We start from the raw sequence: 20,000 nt of genomic DNA, 5'->3' as shown, positions 1-20,000 counted from the left end.
AGTGTCAGGTTAGCAGACAACAGGGAGAATATCACGTAAGCTTACTTGACTGGAGTGTCCGTATTTGCATCACAGCAGGCTTTGAGGCAACAGACTGCAGTATTTGAAGTACAGTATTCTGTGAAAATCATCCTCACTCTAGTGACACATTTAGTTTTCCCCTTCTGAACATGTGTTTCTGTTCAGGACTGCACCAACAACTTATAAAATGGATTATTCTCTATCGATTTGTGTAATCGGGAAGATGAAGTGATGGGCCAATTACTAGGGCAATAGTAATGGCTGCAATTTTTTTCTAGTCGAGGGCTACACAAATAAAGCCCATCCATATTTTGATGTGGTATTGTAGTGTGTTGCACTTTAATTATCAAAAGGGTAGCTGAGGGAGAGAAGTTAAGTAACCATTTGGTGTTTGTGGTGGGCTTGGGAATAGAAGAGTTTTCTCTTCCAAGTCCTCTTGGTGTGCTTGTTTTGCCTACTAGAGCATGGAGTTATAATTATGCATGGTCCAATAGAAGAACTTCTTAAACTCAAAGCCATGTAAAGATGCCAGTTTTCACATTAATACAGCTTCATGGGTTGACTGTGTACTGTTGATTTCTTCTAATGCCACCGTTGACTCATTGCCAAAACTTGGGAAACACAAGCAAATGAAAAGTACGTGAGAAGAAAGATGCTGTATCTTGAGTGATACAGAACCTTGATCCCATCATCTCTTTGGATTTTTGTGTGTTTTGGCCAGTTGCACGCACTATTTGAAGACATTGTGGACATGGTTCGGTTGATTTCATGGAGACTCTGACAACTTCTTCTCTTGGTTTCTTAAGGCTTATTATTAATGATTGTGTTTAAGGTCTCGGAGAAATTAACTGTAGCCGTTGTTCTTCAAGTGTGTTCTAATTTGCGTGTTAAGGATTTTTTAATAGGAAAAGAAGTTAAGGATATCTAAAAGAAAAAAGAGGTCACATAGGTACATTTTTGGTGCTGCTCGTGTTTTGTGTCTTCAACAGAACTTTAGAAATGAGTGTCCGTGAAGAGCTATTGAAATCCATCCATTTCAGGTTTGAGAGACAGGTGGCTATGTAGGCATCTGTAAAATACCAGTGAGAAGTGTCGGGAGCAAATGTTGGACCTCTAGCAAAAGTTTGCTGTGACCTTAAAAGATCAGAAAAGACTGTTTTAAATGGCATGTGTGGAGTAAAGCTTATCTGTTGGTAAAGAAGGAGCTCTCAGACTAACTGGTTATTTCATATTTTTTTTTTAGTGGCCTGCACTCTTATTCCCAATCCTCCTCCCCTTTCATGTGTTTAATCAAAAAAGAAAGACAATTCTAAGACAGGAGGATACCCTAGCATGAGTTAGTGGCTGACCATCTACGAAGTCTTTGCTTTCAGTGTGGCATTTTTTTGGTAACACTACTTTCTCTAAGAAAATGTTTGCTTTGCGTGAAAGTTGTTAACAAAGTACGTCTGAATGCATCTTGCAAGAACTGTATAGTGTTGTGGACATGCATGAAAAGTGCAGAAAAATAATTGGTGTGGGAAATGATGTAGCTGGGTGCCTGAACTGCAGAACAGTTGCTTTTATAAAATTGGGAACTGCAGACTACAATTAGCTGTCATTAATTTTGTTGAATAGAAATATGTTCCATTTATTGTACAATCAGGAGCCAGGCTTGAATGAGTTTAAATAGATGAAATCTAAATTATACTGACAGTCCATTAAACAGCAGCAAAACCCCTTAAAGAAAATGGATTCACTATGATACCAGTTTATAATAAAATCATTTGCCAAATAAGAACTGTAGTCCAGGCATTGGGAATACTCCTGTGAGTTTGAAATGAACACAGTAAATTGGTTGAACCATTTATTGCAGAACAGGGCTCTAACACATTGTTTTCTGACAAGGAGCCAGCAGTGTTGCTTGGAATCTGCTCAGCAGGAAGTGACACTAAAAGATCAGACTAGCAATTTGTTTGTTGTCAGCCATATGGGGGGAAGAGAGGCAACTGTATAGCTCCCTACCTGTCAGTGGTAATATTTTTCTAGTTAAACCCATGCGTTTCTACGTTCGTTACTAAACCATCATGCCAAATGTATTGCTGTAGTTAGAGGTCTGCTTCCGTTACTGACCTTCGTTTTCAAGGGTTGGTAATTGTCCTGTATTAGGCATGCAGGTGAGTTCAGATGTCAACATTTAGAACTCGGTGAATGTTGCAAATATTTTTCTGAGCTGTTGAAAGGTACCACTTGGTTATGAATGATCTGTAGCTGCTGGTATCATTCTCTTAATTGTATCTAACTGTTCTGGATGGTGGTGGTGAAGGATTGTGGCATTTAACTTAAAGTACCCGAGATGTGGAAATGAAGAGCCCTGCTGCTTGGGGTTCCTGCTAGTTTTGGCTTGGGCAGAGGTATATCTGGAGAACAGTTCAAAACTGCCTGATCGTGCTTCTCACTGGTTGGCAGAGGGCACTAGGACAACTAAGCCTTTTAATTTTAGACACCAGAATGGAGGAATGTAAATACCATTTAATCCTCGGATGTAAATATCCTTCAGTTATTTGCCTATCTCACAACTGGTATTCAGCATGTATACATATAAATACACACCTGCACACATGTGAAGAGTGTCTGTCTCTCTCCCTCTCAAGTCCTTTTATATATATGACTCTGTAAAGTCTGTACATAAAATTCTGTGTCCCAAAGAATTGGGCTTTACCTCGAGAAACAGTTGGGTTTCTCTCCCCCCTCCCCCCCCCCCCCCAAAAAAAAAAAAAAAAAAAAAATCCAGGATGGTTCTGGTGAAACAAACCAGTCTCGCAGGGCTTGCCTGGAGACTTTTATGGCTTCTCAGATCCATCATATGAATTTCTACTGTGGTGCAACTGAATCTGTAGACTAAATGAGCGTTGGGATAACTGCTATCTCTATATTAAGTTAGAAGTGGTGAATGTGAAACAGGAGTGTACACATATACTGCAGGGATAAGTATACCTGAAGTATGGTTTTAAGCATAGTGATTGAATGGTTGAATGTAGAGCCTGTGTTACATGATTACATGAGCTTGATGGTTCGTCTTGTTGTTTGTGACACTGCGAGAGCTGATGTACGAACTGTTTAAACTTGGTGTCCGACAAGCTCCCCTAAGTTGTACCAAAGTTGTTAAGACGAGTGGTTTTTTTACACATCTGGCATATTGCTTTCAGAACCTCTAACTCTAACATAGAATATTTAAAGGAAAGCAAAATGAGGGAAGGAATGTGTAATCCAGTAAGATACTGGGATGTCAAAACTGGGAAATGCACGTATATTGAAACTCTGGCTGCTCACAGCAACACTGATGTCTGAGCTTGTGACTGTTGAAATACAATGGTGGGAGGTTGTAGACAATTCCTTGGCAGTGGCTTTCAAGGAATATCTTTCCTGTGGAAGTGTGGTGCTGTGCAGAGAGCCTAAGGCTTTGTTTCTTGGATGATGCCAAGTGTTGACTCATTAGATGAAATGTAAGAGGATTCTGATGGTGAAGATGGTTACTACATAAACAGCAGCATTTAAGCTGATAAAGGTTCATGTGTTCAGAAAAGTGAGGTGCTTGTTTGGTTTTTTTTTCCAAAAGATCTTTAAGCCCGTGTATTGAAGCTCTAATTTTAACAAGAGCTTTTAGTGTGGGAATATTAATGTAACCCTTCAGAACTAGGGCACATCTGGTGAATATCACAAGCCCAAAGGCATAATGACTCTGTACCATGTGTCGTAGAAATACTTCATCTCCGGTGGGACATTTTACACGAAATGGGAAAAGTAAGCAAATGCTCTAATGGTTGGAGACAGGCAGTGAATCCCACTAGCTGTGCAGGGAACTTAAGATTTCTTTACTCTATTTTGTTATTATAGTGGCAAAGATTATGGAAATCCCTTTTATTGTCTTTTTTTTTCCTTTTCTTTTTTTGTTTGTTTCTTCCAGTGGGAGAGTTTGCTGGTTTGTCACCAGTAAACTCTGTGGTGTAACAGATCAGATGGTTAACGTGTCTGAGGTGGCCCTTGGAAGTTGACACATGGATGTTATCTTGCTGTGGAGAAAGCAAAAGTGTGAATTTATAGCACACCCATTTCCTGTGTGGTTACTTGCTTCATGCTTGCTCTTATTTACTAATAAATGCAGGATGATGTGAGGATGATTATTCTTCAGTAAAAGAAATTAATTCATACTTTGGTAAGTGTGTAAGGATGTTCAGAGCAACAATTTTTGCCTGCTGTATTTCATCCTGTATCTTGCTTTACGGTAACTTCTTTGTTTCGCTGATTTTCTTCACTGAGTCAATGTAGATGATCGGGCATCTCCTTTTGTTTTCTATTACTGGTATGATTCTGTTGATAAAGGGAGTCATGAGCCTTGCCTAACAAAACACATCCTTAAGTTCAATTTTCAAGGGATCTTTGCAGATGACAGAGCAGCCAATACAGAGTGCAGTTGTTGATGCAACTGTAATAAGAACTAGAAAAGAAAAAAATTACTGGGAAGGGAAGGAGACTTGAAGGGTTTGGAGGTGGACAGAATACAGGCTAAGGAAAATATTTTAGGGTTGTCACTACCTAGCAAGTTAGAGGGAGCAGGGAGAAGGTAAGTGAAAGAACGATGGTGATGCAGCATGCATAGAGGGATTAACTTGTGTATGTTTAAGCCAAGGTCTCTTCTGAGTTTGCATTTGTAATCAGCTGGGGTTTGGAGAAAGACTGTCGTAGAACAGTGAAGAGCAAGCACTGGGTGTGGAATCCTATCCACCAGTATAGTGGTGTGAGTATTTGTTGGCCTGCTGAACTGTATTTTGGTTTGTAGGGAATTTACCTGGTCAGGGTTTCTCTGCAAACATGTATGGCGCCCAAGCTGCCAAATGTCAGTAACTGCAACCAAGTCCACTGTCTGACGTAGTACACTCGGAGAAGGCAAACTAGTGACTTACTCAATTTGGATGAGTAGGCATCAAGTGGAATGGCTTAATTACAATTATGTGCCACTCAGTCCACAATTCCACGTAGTAAGATAAGTAACGTTTTGAGTGTTGGATAGTATTTCTTTGAAGATCAGGGGGCTAGGAATTGTATATCACCATAGAGCAACTTCCACGGACATGACACTGAGCTGTTCAGTTGTTGACAGGTTTAAATCAGGAAATTTATTGTCAGTTTGATTTTTTTGTTTGTTTTTGTTGGGCTTTTTGAGTGGAAAAGAATTGAATGTTAAGGTTGGTAGAAATGAATATTAATATTGCAGGAGTAAATAGATGTCTGAAATGTACTGTGAGTTCTTTTCTAGAATAATAAATGTTGAAATAACTGACCAGAATTTCTTTCGGGTGTCTGAAGGGAGACTGCATATGGGTTCATTGTATTTTAGGCTGACAAACAGCCTCAGGCTTCAGACTTCCATTTAGTGTGAAGAGAGTGCATGTCACTCCAGTTATATAAACCTGCTGATCACTAAAAGAATTTGAAAGGAAGTAAACCTGTCTGTGTGAGGAGCATCTTTATTTTGTTACTTTAAATATTTTAGCTTTTTCTTTCTGACAAATGGGGCATCTTTTGTAGTTGTCATGGGCTTGGACACAAAGCAGCCTGAGCAGTAGTGATGAGATTTGACTGAGGTTGTCTAAGACTATGCAGAAGTTCTCTGTAGCCCTAAAGAGCTCAAAATATTCCAGAAGTACGTGATCAGTGGAAAAAAAGGGTGCAATAGCACATTCCAGTGTGCTAAGGATAAGGAGGGGCTATTCTGTATTTTCCATGGGCATAAGTCTTATCTACGCAGGTTTGTTGCATTAGAAAAATGAAATGCAGTTTTGCTTTGTTGCTCAGGTCCACATCGAAGCTGTTCTTCAAAATAATGTATTTGTATTTTGGATTTCTGGTAGATGAAAGTAGTTGCTCTTTATGGTGAGTTTTGAGTGGCTAGTGTGAAGGCATCTGTAAATGTTCTCCTTTTGGCACTTCTCCTGTTTCTAGGGTTCATGACGGTTGCACCTGGATTAACTTGTTTTCTTATCTGTGTGGCTTCTATTGCTTTGGAGACATCTTAACTGGATGTCATCTTTGTTTTAAATCTTGGCAGGCAGCCAGCCAGCAGTGCCTTTACTTAAATGCAATGTACTAGTGAGTCAACATATTTGCTTTATCCATAGTAGATGGCAGATTCTCTTACTTCTGTGTCAGCCATTTAAGAGGGATGCTTAGCTGTTTATTCTGCATGCTGTCTGATAACACTGAAAAGGAGGCTTGCAAAACTGAGATATTAAAAAAAAAAAACAAACAACCTTGGAAGTTGTGGTGTTTTCCTATATCTGAACTCTTGCAGCTTTTTATACACATTCCCCAGTGAATCCTGAAAAACTTCCCGCAAATGGGTGGTGGAACATCGTGTAAATACATGATTCACCTGGGATACTGAGCAGTTGGTTTGAGTGAGTAGAGGCCTGTCTAAATGGAATGATTAGCCAAGGAAGTCTGGGATAACAAAATAGTGCAGGAATACTTTGATATGGTTAAATTGCTATAGCTTCTGAATAAACTGGATTGAATCATACTGTATCAATGCAAGGAGGCGAAGAGGATGCATTTGATGCAAGGCTGTTCAGATGCTTACCTCCCAAGAGATACTGACTTAATAGCTTCTGTGGGATTTTCAGGATTTTGGATGAAAAGTGCTATGTAAGTGTGAGTTACAAATCAAATAGATTACTGTTGTTCTGGTGTTGACGGTTGATTACATGTATCATATTTCAAGCTTTTAAAATGAACATATGCGTGCTGTTGCAACAGTTGCTACAGCCCTAGATAGGCACGATTTGAAATTGGTCATTTGGAAAAGGCAAGCAGTACTTGAAATAAAAGGACGTCATTCTTTGCGATTCTACAGAGATACTGAAGGTTGTTATGTAAAACTGTTTATTGTTATTTTCTTAACTAAAGAAAAAAAACCCAAAATCTTAGTGCATTTTACATTAATGAAACTTTTTTCTATTTCTCTTGAGACTCCTGGTGTAAGGCATTTGGTTTGTTACATTATAGATAGTGAAAATATGCAACAGAAAGCTTCAAACTGGTACTACTTAGATGCCTATATAGCCTTGCTATTTAGCATAGTTTCCTGTGATGCTGCCATCATTAAGACAAATCACTATATTTAGTAAATACATGGTCCCATTAGCTAGCATTTTTGAAAGATTGTACTCCAGACCGTATCTTCTCCTCTGCTCTAATGCTAGAGTGGTATTAAGGATTCCTAATAAATCCAATATACAAGTTAACTCTTTCTCACCATTTCCTTTTACTTTGCTTTAAAATTTAGAATTCTTTGCTCTAAAAACTTACTTAATGCTTATAGCACAAAAATGTCTCTAAACACCTGCCTTTCTAGTGTTGATTGTTTCACTCTTTGGTTGATGCCATTATCCTTCTTCTCTTTGTTACTATCTCTCAATTTAGTTAGGGTTAAGTTTACATCTGGTGGACACCACCTCAAGAGATGCTAGCTGTATTGAAGTCGACTTCTTAGTTTTGCTCACAATTTTATGCTAAAAAGAGCATGAAAGTGCAGAGGTTCTCAAAATAGGCCAGAACTCATAGGGAACTATAACTGACAGCAAGTGTAGTGAAGGTCAGTAGTGGCCTTTCTTATGTAAGAAAGGCTTTTGAAATTTGTGGCCTGAAGTCACGAATTCATTTCAGTGCTATTTTTGTGGATGCTTTTGTAAAGAATGATCAAAGCTTATTGCAGTAACAGAAATTCTCAAAGATTTCGGTTAAATTTGTGGAAGTTAAATAACATTAACTTCTAGTTAATAGGAAAAAGAAATCATGAGAACTGTTTGGTTTGGAACTTGAACGTTACGTTCTGATTCGGAACAGTCAAGCTGTGAGTTGTTACATTTGAGTGTCTAGTGGGAATGTGGACACAACTCTGCTGTAATTACATTCCTTCTGTACACTTGGAGAGGAGCTTTACTGATGCTGATACAATTATGATTTCAGGTTAATCGAGATTCTTATCCTGTGTCTTTGACTCTTACTATAAAATAAGCAATAGATTTTTCAGCTTGAAATGAATCTATTTTGTCAAGCTCGCTTGACTTTATCAAATACTGTTGTGAAGTGATTAACAGTGCAATTTGCAATGGATGGAGAACGGTGTGGTGAAGAAGCCTGTTTTACAAATAGTGTTGCAGGTGGAAATTCGACACTTGGATTTACAGGCTTTGCTTCAGATAGTTACTATGGTTATGTGATAAACCAGCAGGAAGTGTCTCCTTGCCGGGTTACAAGGCCAAGCGTTTGAGAGGATTCAGATGCTCTGTTAAAGTCCATGTTCCAGGCCACCCTTTGTGCACTGGTGCTGTCACTTGGCCCTCAATTCGTACTTTCCCGTATGTGGTTGTGGGATGCTCCTGAGCAGGTGATCCATTCTAGGAACTTGTGCCCCATGGATTTAGTTTTTTAAGTCAAGGAATTGCCTAATTATTCACAACTAGGTACTATTTGTGCTAAATGGATTTTATTCTGAAGAGGGTGGTCTAAGTAACTTTTCCCCAGTTCTTTTTTAAAAGCTCCTGATACTTGAGTTCTCACAGCAAGGTTTTGGTGACAGTTGAAGTGATTGCTTTTAGCTGTTTGTTAGCATTTAGATTTTCTGGGGGATGTAGACCACAGTGAGCTGTGCTTGCCGTTTGAGGAGTTTCTTCAGAAGACTTTCTGCAGAACTCGAGGTGACCTGCCTGGCTGTGACACTTATGTGCTCTGACCTCAACCTGATTTGTAAGCACCTGAAGACCAGCATCTTTTCCAGTTTAGATGGAAATCATGGGTCAGTGTAACTGAGAAATACTTTTTTGCCTTTGAATTCCTTCAACTGAACATGGAATTCTAGCTATGCTAATCAGCAGGCTTAATTTGAGACTGGTACCTAGACATTATTTTATAACCTACTAAAGAAAAGAGGTACTGCTCTGCTGTCATGGCTTTGCAGTTAAAAAAGTCAGTTCGATGGGTAGTGCCTATAATGAGGATGCTGGAGGTGAACAGTTTTGCATGTGAGACTGTGTACTAGGTTTCAGGTTTAATTCTTCTGGGACTAATTTTTTAGAAACCTTGACTACGTTGCCTTGACATACTGCTGACATGGGACAAAATAAAGGCCTACTTGGGAATTTGTAGAGATGATCTGAAAATAGGATTTTAGGAAGGTAAGGGAAGTTACAGAAAAGGAAAATAGAGAAGAAATTTTATACTTGAATTTTAAATGACTAGTAGAAAAGCTAGAACTGTTTTCAACTTGTTTTCCCCCTCTTAGTCTCACCACTGAGATACAGAGGAACATCTTCTGGTATAAGCAGAATGCAAATTCTGTGGCTATGAAATGTCCCAGCATAGCAAGAGTTTTTATGGCATGAAGTATTGGACTGTAACTCAAAAGTTCATTTCCTTACTTAATCCAAAAAAACCCCCAAACCCCAGAAACCAACTCTGAAATCTCAGCCTGTTGCCTGACTACTTCAGGCTACAATTTCTTGGCTGTAAAATGAAGATATTGGTGTTTTACTAGAATACTAGTATTATCTAGTGTTGCTGGGTATGACTGTGCTGGTAGCCAAAAGCAGCAAGTCCAGACCCGCATGATTGCGACAAGCAGTGCAGAATTTGGGGAAAGGTGCTAAGTGCATCTCAGGCTTCGTTTGCCAGCAAAGTTGCCTTGATCCTGGCAGAACATCAGTTATCTGAAATTAATGGAGATGGGTGGTGTACACCTCTGTCTCTCATCAGAGAAAGATAATATACTGCTGCCACATTTAAAATCAGATGCACAACCATGTAATTCTGGCATATATCAATGAAGTGCTATAGATTTGAAAAGCCTGGCCTTTTTCCAGCTTGGCTGATATGGCTACTAAGACTCTTCCTGTACTTTTGATAGTCCTAAGGTAGTTCTGCTAAATAGCTGCCAAGTTGCTTTGTTTTAAATAAATGCTTGAGTTAACTTTCAGTGGCAAGAGAATTCCTGAGTACAGGTTGGGTTTCAAATGATTAATGAAGGGTTTATTTTTTCTTTCAGAAGGAGGATGTTTTATTGCTATAAACAATAACAATGCAGCCTTAGCAATGTTCTTGGTGGAGCATAAGAACTAGAAAATGTATGTCTTGAACAACGTTTAGATTTTACAAGACACGAAGCGGGGTATTAGTTGTGTTTTGAAATGTGCCTTGAAACTCTAAGACTTTGGAATTTTTCTGTAGAAGTACAAAAAGGTTCATGGAGAATCACTTGTGAATAGGTGGTGTTCTTTGTGCCTTCTGTCTCTTGAGTAGCAGTTAGCTATCTGAATATAGAAGGACACCGCGATGACTGTCCTTTTAAATATTTGTTTGGCTTTGGGAGTAGCATCTTTGCTGTCTAGCAAGCTGTGTGTGAATTCTGATTTCTAAGGTCATTATCATTAGTCAGGCACCTCTTTGCCATCCTTGCTGTAATTTTATTCTGAGACACTGCTTTTGTTGCGGTTATTGCCAAACTGTTTTTAATACAACAGACCTTATTTTACAGCAACCTTGTGAAGTCCAGTTGTCAAAAGCAAACAAAAATAATTATGCAGTTTCTGTCATGTAAAATGTAATTTGAGAAAGCCCAGTCCTTCCCTGAGGTAAATCTAATTTAGTTTGCTGCATTTCATCTATGACTGGTTGCCTTGGTTTTCTTCACAATTAAGAGAGAAAATATGTTAGTGCTAGGTTCTTCATAGCAAGCTAACCACAAAAGATCTGATTAGTTTCCTGTCTTATTTTGATCTGGTTCATAGGTTATGACCTGGTCATTTTTGTTAACTAAATTCAGAATGGTCTTATATGACTTTCTTCTGTTTTTCTAGCAAAATGTCTCTTCAAATCAAAGTTAATTTTTATGCAGTTAATTCCCTTATTTATCATCATAAAGCATCTAGTTTCTATTTTTAGATCACACTTGGAATAAATTACATGTTATGCAAATGAAATGGTGGCTCTTTCTAAGCTTAAGCTGTTTTTTAATTTATCCTGGTTTTATGTTGGTTTTTTTTTTCTTGGAGGTACAGAAGTTAATTTCCATTATTTTTAAAATCTTGTTTTTTTTAAAGATTGCGTATATATTGAAAGTCGCCGGCCGAATACCCCGTATTTCATCTGCAGCATTCAAGACTTCAAACTGGTAAGGAAAATTTTCACATCTCTTCCTTTTCCCTGCCCCATTCTCCAGTGAGATGGCAATATTTCTTAGTCTGTATCTCCTCCTGTAGCTCCTTGCTCCTTCTTCGTAAATCGTTAGCTTCTGAAATAGTAGCTGCTTTGCTGTTAAGACAGTGATCTATCCTTGGTATAGATGTAGTTAACTGGGCTGTAGAACTCAAATTGTGGTCTACATCATCTTAAGGCTTTGTAACCCACAGGAATACTAACTTTGAGTTGAGTGTTGTTGGGAAATTGCGGCTCAGTAAGTTAAGTTTTTCCTGGGAAGTTAAATTTGGCTGTGCCTTTACCTCTAGCTTTATATAGCACAGCTGTGTAAATGGAAGCACGTGGGCTGACTTGTGGTAGCCTCTGTATCTCAGCTCATTGGTGTACTGACAGTTGAGTATGCAAAGAGAAGCTATGCCAGTATGACAAGATTGATTCGGAAAAATATAAAATACCGTTTAAGAATACTTTAACAATGACAAGTCAGGGACCTGTGCAAGAACAGATTTGTTTTGTGGTTTGCCCCCTTTAAGTGTACAAATTCAGATTAAAAGGTTAAACATGTTTCGTCCCAGTATGCTGTAGCTGCACGGAAAACCACTTGCTGCTTCCGCAGTGCAGAGCAGGAAGCTGCTGCCTGTTTGACGCCAAGGGCGCCTATGCTGGTATTGGACTTTGCAGTGCTTTGGGTAGTGTAACTGTAACTGCTGATCATCTTGCTGTTGTTTGGTTTATGGAAGTTCTGAATATGTACTAAAATGGTCTTATCAACGCATAGTCTAGAGATGTAGATCACCCACTATCTGTTGGTATCGGAGTATGTCTTCCTTTTCCAAGGTTTTTGACTCAAGTCTTCCATTTTACTCCTTACACGTTTATTTTGTGAGAGCACAGTGAAGGAGAGCATGTAGACTTTCTTCAGTGCTGATGTCCATGGTCGTGCTTGGCATGGGCTTGCTTGCTTCCTCTGCATCCCCCCCCTTTATATTTTTTTTTAAAGGAGTTGTTGGATTTGTAGTTCACAGGTTCTAGCAATGGGTTAAGCCACAGTTCTACTACTCTTGCACATTAGCAGGTGCTTTTGTGTCTGACTGGAATTACAATGTGATAGTTGCCATTCTGGGCAATAAGTTCCTGCTGAGTTGCATTAATTGCTCAGGATATTAACAACAAAAGCTGAAGCTTCTGTTGTCATCATCGGTCTCCTACAACACATTAAAGCTGTTTGCAAAACTATGTGAGAAGTGTATTGCAGTATGTTTTAATACCTTTAAATTTTTTTTTGAGTGGTTTCTCTTTTCTCATGTTTTCAATGTGCAAAGGATATGACATCAGGGTTGCTGGAAATTTTGCATATTTTTTTTCACATGGAAGTAGTATGATTGGTTTATGTTTACTTTTGCCTGCTCTCAGTTCTTTAATTCCTCTGTTAGATTTTTTTTTTTCTTACTGACATGAATGAAAGGAACCTGTAAAAACGACAAAACCAAAAAGACCCTTGATGCTGATTATACTAACAAAAATTAATCTTCAGTGTTGTCACTGTTGATTTTTACTGTTGGGGGAAAGGAAGGATGTACAGTGGAAAGGACACTTGATTTCTCTTCTAGTGTGAGATACCCACAGGAAGAGAGTCTTATTTTGCCTTCAGCTAAACATGTCCAGCGAAGCAGGGAAGTTAAAGACAACAGCTTTGAAATGTTGCCTACTAATTAAGTACGTTATCAAGTTAGTTGTCATAAACTAAAAGTTTTTGGCTGAGTGTATGAGTCTTACCCTATACTTCCTGTGTTCTAGGTGCAATTCAGGCACAGGAGTTGATGGTGGTGATGTTTTTTTACTGATAAAAACAAATAATGTAAGCTTGCATTAAAAAAAAAAAACAACCACGAGGAGGGAGTTAAAAACGATCATGCAAATGCTGTCTGATACAGGTGTGCTATCCTGCAGGGTAAAAGGTACAGAGGCTCGTTCTGGGGATGAGGCTAGCATACTGTTCTGTTTCATTCTTAAGTAAACCGAGGTTTAACTTGCTTTTTCCAGTAAGATCTTAAATCATAATTAGATATGATTTTGTGTTTATTGCAGAACTAGAAACTGGTTCTATGAAGTCTGGCAGTTCCTTCCAGTTTAGTGTTCAAGCTTCCTTCATTTGACAGACAGATGGCAGGAGGCAAAAAGGTAGAAGCAGATACTGAAGTAGAGTGGTGTATTCCCTGTAAATGGGCTTACTTCCTTTCATGTTACTCAAGGTGTATTAGAAACAGCATCTTTGTGGTTAGAACTGTTTTGCCTGCTTCGCTTTCACAAATACCAGTGTGGAAAAAGGGATGAGATTACTTACAACTTGATGAAGTTATACTGCTGCAGAAGCAGATGTTACAAATAATATCAGAGCACCTTTGTACTCTAGTGTCTGCCTCTTGAGTCTTGGAGAAACCAATAATTGTTTTCCTATGCATGCTCTTTGCAGTTCCAGCAATTATGACAGGTAAAATGGTATACTTTGTTGCATAAGCTTATACTTCCATCACAAGTTTCTCTTTATGTTAAGATTAATCAGATCTACTAAAAATTACCCTAGAGGAAGAGCAGTTCTGCTTTCCTGAAGAGCAACTGCCCTTCATCAATGCCATAAAATCCTTGTGATGAAGCTTCACTTACTGTAATTTCTTCGTAATTTGTCTGTTGCCATCCTGTGTTTTGTTGCTGTGTGTTGCTTCACGTGAAGCAGAGCTGTGATGCTGTGGATATTGGTCATTCCCGTTGCAAGTTGTATTAGTTGTTGTATTAGGATAAGCTGAGGTTGGGAGGAAGAGCAGCAGATTTGGCTTCCAAGCATTGAGGGCAACTGGAGGAGGATAGCTAGATTTGTAGGTCTGTCTCCTGAGTGAAAAAAATCAAATGGTGCATTAAGGCTGGCCATGTGGGGAGAAGTGAAGTGATTTGATCAATCCAGCTTAACTGTGTTAGAAACTGTCATGGCTAACATTTATCCTCTTTTGTCTTTACCATTTCTGTGGTATTCCTCCAAGCTTTCTGGGGTTCATGTAAATAACTTTGTGGAATTGAGAAGTAAACTATGATTAACTATGATGTGTTGTGCCTTAGGGAAACTGTCAACAAGAAGTGGCACTTAAAGTAACTGTTGTGTCCTTTCTGGTCTGCCATTGCTTCAGTACTTCCATAACACGAGTTGTGCTGTATGATTAATATCGTCTTTCAAAATCACTTCCAATAACGTGTTGATAGTCTCAGATGTTCTTGGGGAGAGAGCTAAGTAACACCAGCACCAAAGGTACGGTAGGAATACCGTTCTGCTATGTGAACTTCTTGGCATGCTTTTAAGAAATGCACTGACTATTTCTGCAGCTGGGAAACCACTTTGAAAAAGCAAGGATTTGAAACCTGTGGGATGACAGAAGGGACTCTGCTTGTTCCTTTATTGCTTGTCCTTTTCTACTCTCTAGTGCTAGTCATGAGTTTTGAAAACCATCTGTAGTAGTTCAAACTTGCTGTTTAGCATCTAGTTGGCATAATGTTCTTCAGACTTAGAGAAGGAAAATGCACACTCAACTCCTGGTCAAACTTTGTAGTTCTTGTTATGCCTAATTCTCTATGATACTTAGCGGGAACTGTGTTCATCTAATGATATCACCCCCTGCCCCCCCAGCCCCAATGCCTGATGTCCATAGTTCTGGTAAGTGGTTTTGGGTGTTGTGGTTTGGGTGTGGTGTTTTGGTTTTTTGTGGTTTTTTTTAAAAAATGTTTCAGTACACAAGGACCAACAGTAAGGTTAGGGGATGATGAATGAAAGAAGGTATCTGTTAGTCTTCAATATGAATGCTTATCAACTTTCCTTTCTCCCACAACTGTCTGTGAATACAAGTGGTAACTTCCATTTGTTTCACTTTTTCTTGCTGATGATATATGTGTAGAATATTCTTAGTGAGAAGGCAGTCAGGAATACTTTTTCCTTCTTCAAAAGCTATTTGTGTCTTAAAAGCATGAAGGCGATAGTGGGGTTGCTTGCAGCCTTTGAGTGAATGAACTGTTAATGTTGCAATGGCTTTTATAAGGTCTGCCTTATTGTCACTTTGTGTTTCACTAAACTGGTGGTGTTAGAGCTTTGGTCCTAACGCTTTAATGCTCAGTTCTGTTTTGAGTTCAGATTTATCTTATGCTTTTGGAGACTTACATCAGCTTTGGGGAATCTTTTGTCTTACTGCGAGCGTTCATGTTGAGTAATTTCAGAAGGATTGCTTGCAGACATACTGAGCATTCACATCTTCCATTGAATTCAGTTGACAGGGAGAGTACTCGACAGCCAGAGGAACAAAGCCAGGAGTTTCCAAGTGTATTGCCAGGCCTGATAATCTTATGACTAAGTTGTTTGTCTTTGAACTTGAATTTGTGCAGATAAGAGGAGGGTGGGGTTTTTTTATTGATGGTGGTATGGTAAATATGAATGGAAGAGACTTCAGTAGCTTGTGGCAGCTTAAGTTCCCTGATGTTTTGCTGCAGTGTTGTGTTCTGGTTTTAGAATTACTGCATAACTGAGACTCATTTTAATAGTGGAGTTTTAAGAAACTAGTCAAATTTACTGTTTTTGTTGTTTAGAATGATGTGTGGTATGAAAGGTACCACAGGGCAAAAACTGTTGTGTGTCTTCAAGGACATTTTTGTTTGTGTCTGTTTTTTTAAGTGGAAGGTGCCAAGGCAAGTACAAATACTCTTGCTTTTACTTTGCCTTGCCACAAAATGACAATTGATGTGAAAAAGACTTTCTAAATAGATACAATTCCTTTCTGATGTAGTAGTATTCTTAGAATCCAAGGAAAAGCTGTGCTTGTTTAGGACCCAAGCAAAGGGTTGGAAATCAGGGGTGAGGTAACATTGAGTATTTTTAAGGCACAGTGTCTTGGATCTCTTCTGTTATTTTCATCTGTCTGAACTCTGCTTAAAAAAGCAGATGGATGATATGCAGAAACAGGGAGCGAGTGAAAACTCGCTTATACATTTCAGCTGCTGGCTGCATGCTGAGATCTGAGTGGGTTTAAAACCCAGCTGCCTGTTTTAGGAGCCTTTTAGGTTCAGAAGTTGGTGAGGTTTCAGGATGGAAGAGGAAAGGGATAGCAGAGAAAACGTGCAGATATTTTTCTTTCTCTGTTTTTCAACAAAAGAGCAGTGCAGCGTTGGTCCAATTTATCCATTAAATCAGATGCTTCTTTATACCATAAAAAAAAGTTCTGTTCTTTAACAGGTCATATTTTTGCCTTCTAATCTGTTTTGTCTTTGCATAATCAAGAATTTTGCTGCGATTTCTATAGTGGCTACTAACTGGCGCTTGCTAAATCGATAGTAAATTTTAGTTAGGGCATTAATTCTGACAAACTTTCTTTGCGTTCATTCTGTGTGAATAACTCTCTAGAATTGATTACCAGTATCTATCAGATACTTTGATAGAGAGGCACGGTGATCTTTCTACTTGGCAATTGGTAGTCCTTTGACAAACCATCTCAGCTGTGTTGGTAAAATATTCTATAGGAAGTCTGTCAATCTTCAGGCAGTCACCAGAATTTAGCATAAAGGTAATTCTGTTGACGGTTCTTTAAAGGCAACAAAAATGCTGCCAAGCCCATTGTAGCTGGATCTGAACCAGATCTAGTTGGCAAAGCTTCCTCTGTGCAGAGATCTATTAAATTCCACAGAGATGGACAGACTTAATACAGTGCAGTAATAGAGTTGCTGGATAAAAAAAATTTACAGATTTCCAAATAGTGTCTCTATGTTAACTTTTTTACTCTACCAGATGTCTTTGCTAATGACTTCTTTTTTTGTTGTTGTTAATTTAGTTTTCATTAAGATAGCAGTTATTGCAATGTAATTTAAGTTTCTGCCTAGAAATACACAGGTATACATTTAGTACGGGTGTTGCCCACTGACAACAGAACTCTCAAGTGCTAAGGATGTATGTGTTTTCATTTATAAACCTGCGTTGAACTTTTTTTTTTTTGCTAGAAAGCTTGATTTCTGCAATAATAGATAGTAACATGGTTAGTTAACCTGTTTTTGTTGAAGGGAAGCAGCAGGCATTGGTAGAAAAGAATTGAAAGATAGGAATAGGAAGTGTTTCATTGGAATCTTGTCTTGCTTAGAAAATAATCCCCCCCCCCCCCCCCCAGCTGCCTACAGAGCCAAGTTGTTTAAATAAAAATTACATGGCACTAGAGCAGACGTTCTCCACAGCAAAAAAGATGTGTGGTGCTTAAAGTGAACATTAGTTTTCTTTGTAATGGAGTGTTGTGTTGTACTGCAGTGTGTAGCATACTTTTTTTGCACCTGTGTTTCCCCCCAGTAGAAAAACAAGATGTCCTTTTGTTTGAGCTGGATCACTAAGGGTACCTGTTCTTATGCAGTGCTTCTGGTGTTCTCTTAAGGCAGCAGTTCTGTTGTGAAGTGACATATTGAAAATGTAAAAATACAGACTAATGTTCTAGAAGTTCTCGTGGTATTTTGTTAGTTACTTGTGATGGTTTGTTTTTTCTTGGGAATTTTGCAGAACGCTAGGAGGAGCAAGTTCTTTGGAAATCTGCTGTTTTATTTTTGCCCTCAAATTCTGAAATGTTTACTATACTTGTGAATGTTGACTGTTACGAGTACAGCTTCTTTTCCTTAAAGTGATGAGGTGTTGGGTCATGCGAAAGGGTGTAATATGCCATAAATGCTTTTTCTTTGTTCGCTTCACTTCACCAGTTTTGAATTATTGAACTTAATACGTTTTAAAACTGAAATTGCCTTAGCCTATCAGAAGATTGAGACAGTTCTCTGTACTTGGGGGAAAAAAACTTAACCAAAACCAAACCGAAAAAAAACCCCAAAGAAGTTACAAGTTGGTGTCCCCGTCCCCCCCCCCCCCCCCCCCCCCCCGGGTTATTTTTGTGTTGTTTGTGACCCAGAACTTTTTTTAATCTGTCTTTAGTGCTAACTGATTTTGCTCTGGATTAATACTATTCTCTTTCAGGATTCCAGACCAGATTATCCTTAAGGACTTTGATTAGGAACGAGCTGTGGTTTTGCACACAATTTAAGCAATGCTTTAGTCTGTTTGGTTTGTTGCCTTATGTGTTTTTATTGGTTATCAGTTCCTTCTCTTTCATTGGTGGTACTCAATATTAGCTCTCAGTTACTTTGTGGTATATGCTCTACCTCCTTCCAAGCAGAAGCACCATCAGGGCAGCTGAATAAGTGGCTGGGTTTAAGTGGTCTTCTGTAAATCTGGATTGTGCAAGGTTATGATTAGCTTTAGAGCAACTTCTCTAACTTGTTTTGTTCCTTGAGAAATGCTTCTTTACTCATTTAATTTAAGCCTGTGTTAGTCCCTCTTACAATGTCAGTTACTTTAAAAATATTATTTTTTTAATAAGCAACAGCAAAATATAATTGGGAAGCTGGAACATTTGGATAAAGCTTGTAAAAGGGCATAGTAATGTGGCTTCAATACTTCATTGATGTAACTTGAACAACTGTAAGGAGAAGGAAGATGGTGTTTTGTAGAGTAGTAAAACTGGGATTCATTAGCATTTAATTCAGGGTTAGCTTACTGTGGGGTTTTTTGTTTGTTTTTGTTCTAGAACAATCTTGTAGGTTGGGGTTTAAATTACACGGGCAAGTCAGTAAAATGGAAGCAGTTAATGCTTAGGTGAGCGTTTTTAAAATACTTTTCCCACAAGTTTTTCTGATTAGTTTTTCTGTCTGAGAAAATGTTAAGGTCGTTTACATCAAGAGATGTCTCCTGTATATCAGTCTGCTGCTTTTCACTTCATTCTGCAGTAGTACCACTGCATTTCTAACAATGCAGTTGTTTCAACAGCAGCTTACTGCTGTCATAAATACAAATTTTCTAGTCATCACAAAGTTATGGAAGCATACGTTTTGTTCACTTTAATTTGGCATGAGTTAAAAATCTACAGACTTCACAAAGTATTCTTTAAATATTCTGTGGTGCTACAAATACATTGATCAAAGCATACACAGCAGAATAATGATGACTGAGTCACATTTTAGTTGGCAATGAAGAGGAAGTGAGGAGGGGTGAATTGTCTGCAGACCTAAGGTTTTGAACTGTAATAGTTCTGAAATAAGTAGCTGGGAATCAAATGTTGCTTCATTCCCCCAAATGCGAATTTTCCAGAATTGATACTATCTTCACTCATTTCAAGTAGTCCTTCAGAAGTAAGCCTAACTTCAGTTACTTATCCTGTTATTGTGGTCTCTGAATTGAAGTCTAAGCTCTGCTAAGAATAAATCAAACCTGGCCAAAATCACTTTGATCTCCTTGTTCTGAGTTTCTGGCAGAAGAATAGTATCTGGAATTTCTTGAGGAAATAGCTGAGCATCTGCTTAGCCAGTCATGTTTCTTTCATACACCAGTACTTGTTGCTGCTTCATTGCACCCAGCCGCCTATCCCCGCCCCGCAAAAAAACCCAAACCACCAACAAAACACCTCAACCCAAGTCCTTTTTTCTTTTTTTAAATTAAGAACACTATGTTTTTGAAAATGGAAGTTCTCACTGAATTTCTTTTTGGATCAGGCCATTTGAAGAAACAGATTTGGGTTCTCATCAGACTGAGGATATAGCTTCGTAGCTATATTATGTTTTTATCAAATAGTAGTATTCCATCGTTTTCTATTGTAGTTTAAACCTTGACAGATTCTTTGCGTTATAATCAGTTTACTATAAAC

The 20,000-nt window shown here is 38.5% G+C and overlaps 1 protein-coding gene across 7 annotated transcripts in view; it reads left to right on the top strand.

The window, feature by feature from the left end:
• RERE (arginine-glutamic acid dipeptide repeats) overlaps positions 1-20,000 on the top strand; it is a 257,146-nt gene that overhangs the window by 87,856 nt on the left and 149,290 nt on the right. For all 7 annotated transcript variants that reach the window (XM_049803204.1, XM_049803223.1, XM_049803242.1 and 4 more), the window contains exon 3: positions 11,157-11,227. In XM_049803204.1, the coding sequence (XP_049659161.1) occupies positions 11,157-11,227 (71 nt within the window). The remainder of the gene's footprint in view (positions 1-11,156; positions 11,228-20,000) is intronic.

The sequence above is a fragment of the Accipiter gentilis genome, chromosome 1 (genome assembly GCF_929443795.1).
Source record: "Accipiter gentilis chromosome 1, bAccGen1.1, whole genome shotgun sequence".
NCBI classification, from domain to species: Eukaryota; Metazoa; Chordata; class Aves; order Accipitriformes; family Accipitridae; genus Astur; species Astur gentilis.
This window is presented reverse-complemented; position numbering and strand designations above follow the sequence as displayed.